General features: G+C 39.7%; 1 protein-coding gene across 2 annotated transcripts; it reads right to left on the bottom strand.

Annotated features, from left to right (window-relative positions):
- Nucleotides 1-1,263: 1,263 nt before the first annotated feature.
- Nucleotides 1,264-9,870, bottom strand: LOC116307385 (uncharacterized). 2 transcript variants are annotated; one of them, XM_031717631.2, is made up of 6 exons: nucleotides 9,134-9,870; nucleotides 7,065-8,630; nucleotides 6,250-6,912; nucleotides 3,534-5,794; nucleotides 2,785-3,133; nucleotides 1,264-2,071 (listed from the first exon to the last, which is right to left on the bottom strand). In XM_031717631.2, the coding sequence occupies exons 1-5, from the start codon at nucleotides 9,816-9,818 to the stop codon at nucleotides 2,810-2,812; spliced, it is 5,499 nt and encodes a 1,832-aa protein (XP_031573491.2). In that variant the 5' UTR covers nucleotides 9,819-9,870; the 3' UTR covers nucleotides 1,264-2,071; nucleotides 2,785-2,809. The 2 variants fall into 2 exon arrangements, with proteins under 2 accessions (XP_031573491.2, XP_031573490.2); XM_031717630.2 differs by having other exon boundaries at nucleotides 7,059-8,630.
- Nucleotides 9,871-9,928: the final 58 nt, after the last annotated feature.

Below are 9,928 nucleotides of genomic sequence, written 5' to 3' on the forward strand. Positions count from 1 at the left end.
TTCCGCTTTTTAGTCTAATTAATTGAGTAAGGCCAAAGGCAAAGACCTTTACAAAGAATACGAGATAAAATCTTAACATTCACAAATGTATTTGTCACCAAAAAAAGGGAATAAAAACAAACAAGCAAGCAAAAATGAGCAAACAAAAGCCAAAAGAAAAAAAGAAAAAAGAAAGAGAAAGAGAAAGAAAAGATAAATAAAAATATAATTTTTATTTTGCGTAAAGTAATTAAATAAACACACAAATTAATAAGTATGACATATCTGACTATAATCATTTGCAATTTTTCTCCGACTAACGATCTCTAATTTTTTTTTTTTTTTTTCATTTTCGTTAAAAAATTTTTTTCCATTTTCATTAACTTTTTTTCATTTTCGTTAAAAATTTTTGTATTTTTGAAAACATCCCTCAGCGAATAATTTTTTTCAAAGTATCATAATTATTCTCATTATATTTGTGTGATAAATTTTTCTCTTTTTTCAATATTGTACGAATGAAAAACATAAGAAACTTGAATAAGATCATTCTAAAAATTAAAAAATTAAAATCAAAATGCACGAAGAATCCTTAAGCCCCGTTTACACTAGCGATTTTTGTTGCCATTTTTTATCGATTTTGTCCATAATAAATAATGGTAAAGAATTTACTTGTAAAGCGTTTGTCAGGATACCAAGATTTTCCTAGACGAATGTCTCTTTTGAAGGATGAGACAAAAGATTTCATATTTCCGAAAATTGTCACAAAAATCGCAGCAAAAATCGCCGCAAAAATCGTCAGTGTAAACGGGGCTTTAAAATATTACATCTACAAGCGTTTGTCAGTGAATATCCGTAATGGCTTTGACGTAAAGGTTTTCATGTTAGCCCAATAGCTAGCACTATGAAGTGTCTTATATCTCAGTAGAGAGGATGTAGTACCTTCTGATGATACGATGAAGACACTCGAGCCGTGAGCACTTCGAGTATTTTCCGGTTTAATACTTCCCGAACTTTCTACTGTTTCAAACCATTTTAACTTGAAGCATTGAGTTCAAATACATCAAGTGATCCAAATAGATCTTATTTCTAATCGATTGGCTCAAGGGATTATTTACAGTATGCATTTTTTTTAAATAGCTAAAAACTTGAAGTGTTCACGGTTCGAGTGTCTTCACTGTAACAAAATAAAATAAATTACATTTGACTTAAAGTACTACAGAGTTACAAAATGTGGATTTTTTTAAAGCGGCGGGATATTTTTAGTACGCCGCACCTTTACTTGAAAGGTAACCGTGCCTTTACTTGAAAGGTAACCGTGCCTTTACTTGAAAGGTAACCGTGCCTTTACTTGAAAGGTAACCGTGCCTTTACTTGAAAGGTAACCGTGCCTTTACTTGAAAGGTAACCGGGCCTTTACTTGAAAGGTAACCAGGCCTTTACTTGAAAGGTAACCGGGCCTATACTTGAAAGGTAACCGGGCCTTTACTTGAAAGGTAACCAGGCCTTTACTTTAAAGGTAACCGGGCCTTAGCATACAATCAAGGTGGATAACTTAGTCACCACAATGCCTGTCAAATACTAAAACCCGTTTTCTTTTCTTAACTATTAAAAGTATCGCTAAAAAAATGCATAAAAACCACATAAGGTGGGCCGTGATAGTAAGGGAACATTGATTTCATAGAAAGAGAGGGAGGACAGGAGCGATTAAGGATAGGGCGATCAAATATTTTTCTCTGGTAATTATCAGTTTCTTATTATTTTTATTTAAGGGCCATTTAAAATGTTCAAGGCTAAGCTGGGGGGCTAGCAAATTGGGCGCATCTTTACAGCTATTTCTCCGCCCCCTTCCTCCCCTCCTAAAAAATCAATGCTCCCACTACTCTTATAACTAACAAACCTGCTTGACACGGGCACGCTGTAATACTAGTAGCTGTCCGTAATAGCGAGGTGTCCGTATTATTCGGGTGTGGGATCATAGAGTTTTACTGTAATTGTTATAGGTAATCTTGAGTGTTGTAGTAGGAACTTGAGAGCACTTAGGGTCTTTAGACCAACATTTGTACAGTATTGCCTTATTTCTTGATTGCGGGGCCTTTGAGTAATAAAAAAATAAAATAAAATATACTTAATTTTGAGAATATCATGTCAAGTACTCCATAATGTTGAATATTCTTAAAACGGCTTGATTATTTTTCAATAGAAGACCTATCACGTCCATGGTAAATGAGGAAGCAAAGTAAAAGTACTTGGAAATTGATCAAATTTGTCGCCGCGGTCAACGCCAGCCAAACACTTCGAGTGCGTAAAGTATTAATGCATGAGCTGATTAGCTTTCTTCTATCCTTTTATGCAATCGGTAAAATTCTAGTGAATAATTCTGGGCTACGCGCAATACTTTAAAGCATTTTCGGGAATACAAGTATTTTTCAACAAGATTGCTGGAGCGGAGTGTGATGTGTCATTCCACTAAGAAAAAAGCTACGGGATTGCTGCAAATAATGACAAGGTCTTTCTACAACTTAAATTTTTAAAAAAATATTTTTAAGGGAAGTGACACGTGGTCTGAAATGTAAAAACATTCCCCCCAAGGTAAAGAGTTCCATCTATCGATACTGTTGACCTATCTTACTTGGCTGAGCTCCTGTTATGTACAGAGCATATTTTGTACAGGTCAGCGGAAGTTGTATCGATTATCAAAAACTTGAACACAAGATGCCACGACAACGATGAGAGTTATAATATGTGTGCCTGCTCATTCACACGATATCTTCTCTAGATAAAAGGGAATTTTGTTTCAGTGCTTACCTATATATGCGCATAAAGTTTTCTTTCAAAGATTGGCGTTATCATCTTTTTGTATGTTCCTATAATCATATTTTGGGTGTCCATCAAACGGTACCAGAAAACCATTTATAAGACACTGGAAGAGCCATTCAAGACCCACCACAGGGATCCCAAGCATCTCTACTGTGTGTCTTATACTAGCAGGCAATGTATTGGTTCCAGAAATGATGACGTCACATATGATATCGAAATCGTCTAGCTGAGCGGCCCGGACTGGTCGATTCGGAAGCTTACCAACCACTTCAGATCCCGCAGCAAGAGCTACGCTTGCCCAAATATGTTTAAATTTCTTATCGCCATGAAGATAAACCTAAGACAAAAAGCCGAAACTAAAATAATTATACGGTGATCAACTGGGTCTCACCAAACGCAGCATTCCGGCGGCACCAGAGCGCGGGTGAATGGTACGATATTAAGATTGCAACCTATTTTTACTTCGAGTTTTATTGATACCCTGAAACAACCTTTTGAACTGACCAAGGGCTCGGCTAATTCACATGAGTGGAATTGGAATTTAGCGTGTTGTAATTGTAATTTTACTCGAAGGGAGTAAAAACCGTAGAAAAACACTCGAATCAAGGGAGAGACCTAACAAACTATACTCACATGTGATGCCGAGTTCAGGAATCGAATTTGAAACCCCAGGGGGGAGAGGCGAGTACAATACCACTATACCACCCTTGATTACCTGAACCCAGACCTATTCTTACCTTTAACCCCTGGAGAACCTTTGGCCTTGACTGTGTCTGACATTCCACCACTTCACCAGTCTCCAGGCTGGTACCAGCCGGCAACAAGTACTTCTTATAATCTTGAAGCCGGTCGAGTATCGAGCTATCGTTAATCCAGCTATGGTGGACTATGGGGATGTTGTAAGAAAGACATTGGAAGAACTTTTTTGTTCTTTGGTGGGAACTTGATACAAGAAAGCACTGGTCTGCTCCAGAAATCTGCGTCTCCTCGAAGTCCTTCAAAACAACGCCTCCACCAGCTTCAATCTGACGGACAAGATGCTCTCGGCTGAACTCCACGAACTCGCTCTCGCTGTCAGGGGAATCATTTTTGTGAGCTTTTTCTTTTACATTATGGCAACCCGTGATCAAAAAGGCGAATCCAGCGAACAGGCTATCGTCAGAAGGAAGAGGGCCCAGTGCGCTTGTTTCCTCGTCATGATCATCCTCTGCTTTTTCTTTTTGTTTTCTAGGTGACGTTCTTGTTGGTAAAATCTTTGCTAGTTCTCTTCTGGCTCCGCGTTTCTCACGGGTTCTTTTATTAGGTTCATCACTGCTCGCTTCACTGCTGCTCTGTACAGTCTGGTTACCTCGACACGATGTTGGCTGCTTTCGATTCTTCCTGAAGGACTTCTTCCTTGAAGATTTAGGCGTTTCATCGTTGGGTTTCGTAGTTTTGGTAGTGGAAAGACTTGTCATAGAAACACCGCGATGATGCGTTAAGTCGTTAGAGCTACCGCTTGTATCTTTAGCACTCGTAGACAAATCTGTGCTTTTAGTTCTGGACCCTTCAGCGCTAACACTTGAACTACTTGTTCTTGAAAGGCTGCTACTACTGTTGAAAATAGCAGCAGCTTGCTCCTCGTTTATTATAACCTTTTTAGTGGGGTATCTCTTGATCTTCCCCCTCTTGTCCTTGATCTCGTAGCCATTTTCACCCTCACTCCTATAATGGCCCGCGATGACCCCTGGGTCGTAATATCCATCGCTGTCTTGAGCGAGGACGTGCTGGCCAACATGAAGAGAATCCCTAAGAATAAGCCTTTCAGCGCGCACTTTGCGTTTGTCTCCGTCATCGAAAGTTACATTATAAAACCCCAGTTTACTTGCACCAGACGTTAGAACCCCCGGATAAAAATAATTGTCGGACCAATGGGCAAATACTCGAGTGCCCGGTGTCAAATTTAAAGCTGTTTCAGGGGTTCTAGAGCTTCTCGCTTTTACTTCTGCGATTTTTTCAGTCGATTTTCGTCGAAGTAATGGCGGAGATTTACTGCCATCGTCTTTCAACGGGTTCTTTTTCGGTGATTCTGATGGTTTTTCTTTTGTCTTGCCATCCGCCTCAGAAGTGTCGTCACTCGTTTTTTTACCTTGATCTGAAGATAATTTTTGTCTCTTTGAATTTTCGCTGTGTAATTCCTCTTTATTTTGATTGGTCCGTTTCTTGCCCCTAGGGGATTTTCTGTTACCTTCCATTGGCTGTGTAGGTGGTGTTGTTTGTGGTGGACGCAAGATTTCGGAGATGGAATCATCTCGTTGAAGGAAATTCACTTCCTCTGTTTCATAGTCTTCCACTTGTTCAGTTTTAGGGAGTTCTTCTTCGACAAAAGAAGTGTTATCAACAATTTCATTATCTTGGCCTTCCTTGGTTGTGATAATCGTGATGTGTTTAACAATTTTTGTTGTGATCGTTTTTATTATTTTTGTTTTGGTAACCCTGTGGAAACGTTGGACTGACGAATCGTCTCCCGATGCAGCTGAAGATCGCCCGGAATCAATTTTTTTATTGTCTTTATCTGATATTCGAATTCCGTCAACATTTGACTCGCGACTTGGATCAATTCTTCTAATCTTATTGACTTGTGGGTCCGAATTTGTTGAATTTCCTGACGCAGACTGCTCTTTCGGGAGCTCGAGGCCTCGTTTTCTAGATTTGCGCCTACTCATTGGTGGATGTTTAGAAATGTCATCTTGTGACGTGAACTCAAAAGGGTTGTATTCATCATCTTTGTCATTTTTGCGCCGTCTCGAACTGCTTGTCACATCCCGTACTTGCGCAAAGACAGACAGTTCCATTGTTCGAGAAGCTTCTAGTGGATCTGTGGTGGACGAAGAACTGGATGACGACTGTGGACCATGCATCTGGAAAATGATTTCACTCTCACTTTCGCTTTGTCTTGGCATGGAGAATGTTAGCGACGGAGTAGTTTGTTGTTTCGTCCTTGATATAACATTAGACTCTAGTAAGAGTAAAAGCGTTCAAATAAATAAATAAATGAATAGATAAATAAATGAATGAATAAATAAACAAACAAACAAACAAACAAATAATAAATAAATAAATAAATAAATAAATAAATAAGTAAATAAAAAATAGAAAATAAATTAAGTAAGTAAGTAAGTAAACAAACAAACAATGAATCGATTAATCAATAAATGGGATAAGATGGGATGGATAAATGAATGAATGAATGAAGAAATAAAGAAACGAAGAAATTAATTAATTATTAAAATCTAAATCTAAGTTAGGCCATTTTCACGAACAGATCGAGTGACTCAAATCCACCTTCTATAATCAAGGTGCTTTTTCCATTGTTTTTAAAGAGATAGGTTCACGAGCCTGTTAGTGTAAATGGCCTATAACTGGAGGATCGTTTACCATTCGTACGGAATCTATTTTTACATAATTTTATACCTTGAAAAAAGATTCCAGGCGTCTCACAGACTGTCGTTGGTAAAGCTGGCTGTCGTGATCGCATGGGAGGTGGCGTCGTGCACGTGACGGGGCGTAGAGGTTCGGTAGTCGTAGGCAGTGAGAAATGGAATCCAAGTCCAGTAACAGAATCACTAGATGTTTCAGATGATAGTGCTGGAACTATACTTCTATCAGGAGCATCGTCCATCTCGTCAAGTTCCAAAGGTTTAGGAATCGTAAGACTTTCCGAAGCCTTTAAAGCATGGTCTTCATTTACGTCATGTTGCTGCAAGGAACGATAGTCATCCTGGGTATCCTTGACAACAGGCCCGAGGATTGATTGGCTTTGGGTACAACCGCTATTCGAATTTTGGTTCTTCAATAACGAACTTAAGGGTACGACAACATTACTTGTTACATCAGTAGAAGCTGTCGATAAAGGTGTGGCAGGAGAAGACGTGATCGGAGGCTCTGGATTTGAACCACTTGAATCGTCTTTCCTTGAAAGTACTGCTGTAAAAGACGTGCTTGGGGCAGGGGGACTGGAGGGCTCTGGAATCAGGGGAGGGGAATCCATGTCGGATTGAGATTGAGAAAAATGAAGGTCAAAAGCCATCGACTGAGACCCCAATTCTGGCTCCTCTGCTTCATCTATTTGGACCCCTGTAAGAAAATATATTATGAGCCGAAAATTATAAACAAGGTGGCAAGATTGCGTAGCAGTAAGCGTACACTATTCATCATGTTACGTTTTATGCACTTAAATATTTGAGTCGATCAAACAAAAGATTCAAGATATTTACACCAACCTTCACCTGAGGCATTTGCTTCGTTTTGAAAGTTTTTGTCTTTATCTTGAGTACTTTCTTGAGTGGAAAACAGCAACGGGCAGAAAAGATCTTCTGACAATTCTGGTTGTGTGCAGGTCGATCCAGGACCGCGAAAGCCAGAAGTTTGAGGCGTTTCTTTATCACACGGAGTGCTAACTTTAGCGAGAGTCTTTTGCCCATCTATTAATGAAGGAGACAATGAAGGATTCATGTCAATACTCTCAGGTCTTCTATTCTCTGTGTTTTCGGATCTCTTTTTGATTTCTTCATTTGAATCATGTCCCGACTCACTGATATCCATGAGAAATTTAACGTGTTTTACCTCGGACGAACGATCATGCTTCAAAATTGAACTTTTGCTTGCTTCAGCAATACTCGGCATGTCCGACTGCCATGAATGTTGTCCATCTTGTTGAACAGAACAGCTTTCTTTTTCTTTCCCTAAACTATTGCTAGAAGCCGATGAAGTCGTATTAGACGAAGAGGAAGACTTCGAAGAAACTGGCTGCTCTTTCTTATTTTCTTGGATCACTTCCTGATGCCAACGCGGTAACCCAATGAATTCTTCATCGTCATTATCTGTCGTTATAATTGTTGCATCGTCATTATCTTTGTTGCATTGGTTTTTGTCCTGTTGGTTGATTAGTTCTTCGGGTGAAGGGAGCAAGCTAACTTTTCTCCAGGGATAGCGAAACGAGCTGGGCGATGGCGGGAGCTGGTCCACGGAAGACTCGCTGCTGTCTTTTTCGCTGCGGTTGGTACTTTTACTTGTAGTGTTCTGTTCTAGTGAAGAAGAACTCTGACCACTACCACTACTCGAACCATCTTGCAAACGTTTACTCGAGGACTGTTTGGATTTTGTGGGTGACGTCGGAGAAGCAGGAATAACTAACGGAACGCCTGTTAACGCTTCAGGAGATGATTTCACGATTCCAGAAGACGAAGATTCACTGCTCTCTTTCACCACTTCACCAGAAAAATGAAAACACTGAAAAGGTTGATTAGGAGGGATGCTTTGACTTGGAGGAGTTGGTTGCATATCTTGGTTTGATTCAAAAGGCGTGGAGGTTTGTATAGATAAGACTTGTCTCTGTAAGGACGAAACGCCACCCGAGGTCTTCTCTTGACTCAGTTTCTGTTCCACAGGGGTAGACCTATCTTGGGGGGTACATATTCTTGATACTTCTTGTGATGACATGGAATGCGAATCTTCTTTGTGAAAGCCAAACAAATCCTCCTGGGAAGAGCATTCTTGTTCATTCTGTTCTTTACTTGAATCACTTGCACTGTGCTCCTCTTTATCAACATTTTCTTCTAAAGACTCTAAGTGGGTGAACCCTTGACACTTCTGGTGCGTTGGACCATCTCTGCTTTCATTACTGGCCGAGGTACTAGAATCCAGTTCAGCTTGAGTGCGCATGACAAGGGGAAGGGGATAATGAGAACTTCCTGAAGAAACTCCATGTGAGTCACTAGACAAGCTGCTTAGCCCAGTACTGCTAACAGAACCTTGGTAGGCAGAGGAGCTGTTTGTCAGGTCAGATCTGTAGCCTAGCATACACACAAACAAAAAATATTTATGATTAGAATCACCACAAAAACAGTAATGCATTTATCAAGAGGACATAATGGCATAATGACATCAATGCATTATTCCTCCCTCTCAGCACTTTAAACACAGGGATCCCAATAACATTAAAAATCTAAATGCTTATGGAAATGTTTGTGGTGATAAGATTAAGATTTAGATTATCCATTTTCCTCTTAATTTCCATGACAATGAAAATAAAATGATTTGCTCAAGCTATCCTTAAATCAATTTTCTGGGGGGGGGGGGGGGGGGCAAAGTTAGAGTATATTAAATAGCAGACTTGAGGGTATATTATAAATAGTAATTGTTTCAATCAAGGCATTTGTGTCATATTTGATTAAGCAATATATGATTAATAACATAATATTTTCCATAAGAAGGCGTTTTAAGGCACAATGAGGCAAATGGAGGTGAAATGACCAAAATGGAAGTGAGTTTGAAAAAGTCTTATAATTATCTTTACCTCCACTTGATGATGAAGATGATGACTTTTTTGATAATGAAGCTACTATTGGAACATCGCCAACAATAGCTGTGGAAGCCTGGCTTATTGTCTCCTCTGCTGGACCAGAAGAATTTGTAGACAGACTGTTATCACTAAGGTAAGTACTTCTAGCCTCGTTTGGTTTGATAAGATCAGGAAGAGAGTCTGGACTACTAGTGGCTGGTTCTGAATGTGAGGTGTCTTCATCACAGGTGCTTGGTTCATGATGGCTATCATAGTTATTTTCGTTACCATCTCCACCAGCACCACCCCCACCCCCTCCAGGACCTTGTACCGGGCAAGTCTGGGCATGCCTTTGTACGTCGCTGCTGTTGTTATTATTGCTTCCTTGGCCTTGTTCAGATGTCTTGTTCTGATTTTTTTCATTTCCAGAACCACCAGCGCTCTTCATGACACCACATTGTGTTGCTCCAATACTTTCTTCCACAATTCTGGGATTTGATTTATCTGTATTCAAGGATTTGTCATCCAATGAATTTACTTTGCTTGAAGACCATCTTGACTCCGGCGATCGGGAAATGTTCAGCTGTTTTAGAAAGAAAGGATCGCTGTCCGATTGACACATTCTTTGAGAGGTTTCATTCTGTGAGCTCTGTACTATCAAACATGGCGTACTAACCTCAAAATCTTCGTTTAAATCCATAAAATATCAGTGTCATTTGTTGATACAACCCTTTTGCTTTCAAATCGAACGCCAAAACATCGGCAATTTACCCACAATGCTACAAGTCCTCAATATCCAACTGCATTGTG

This window comes from Actinia tenebrosa, unplaced genomic scaffold, assembly GCF_029948245.1.
Source record: "Actinia tenebrosa isolate PJP-AT-01 unplaced genomic scaffold, QUT_ActTen_1.0 PGA_scaffold0__85_contigs__length_37466705, whole genome shotgun sequence".
Lineage (NCBI taxonomy): Eukaryota > Metazoa > Cnidaria > Anthozoa > Actiniaria > Actiniidae > Actinia > Actinia tenebrosa.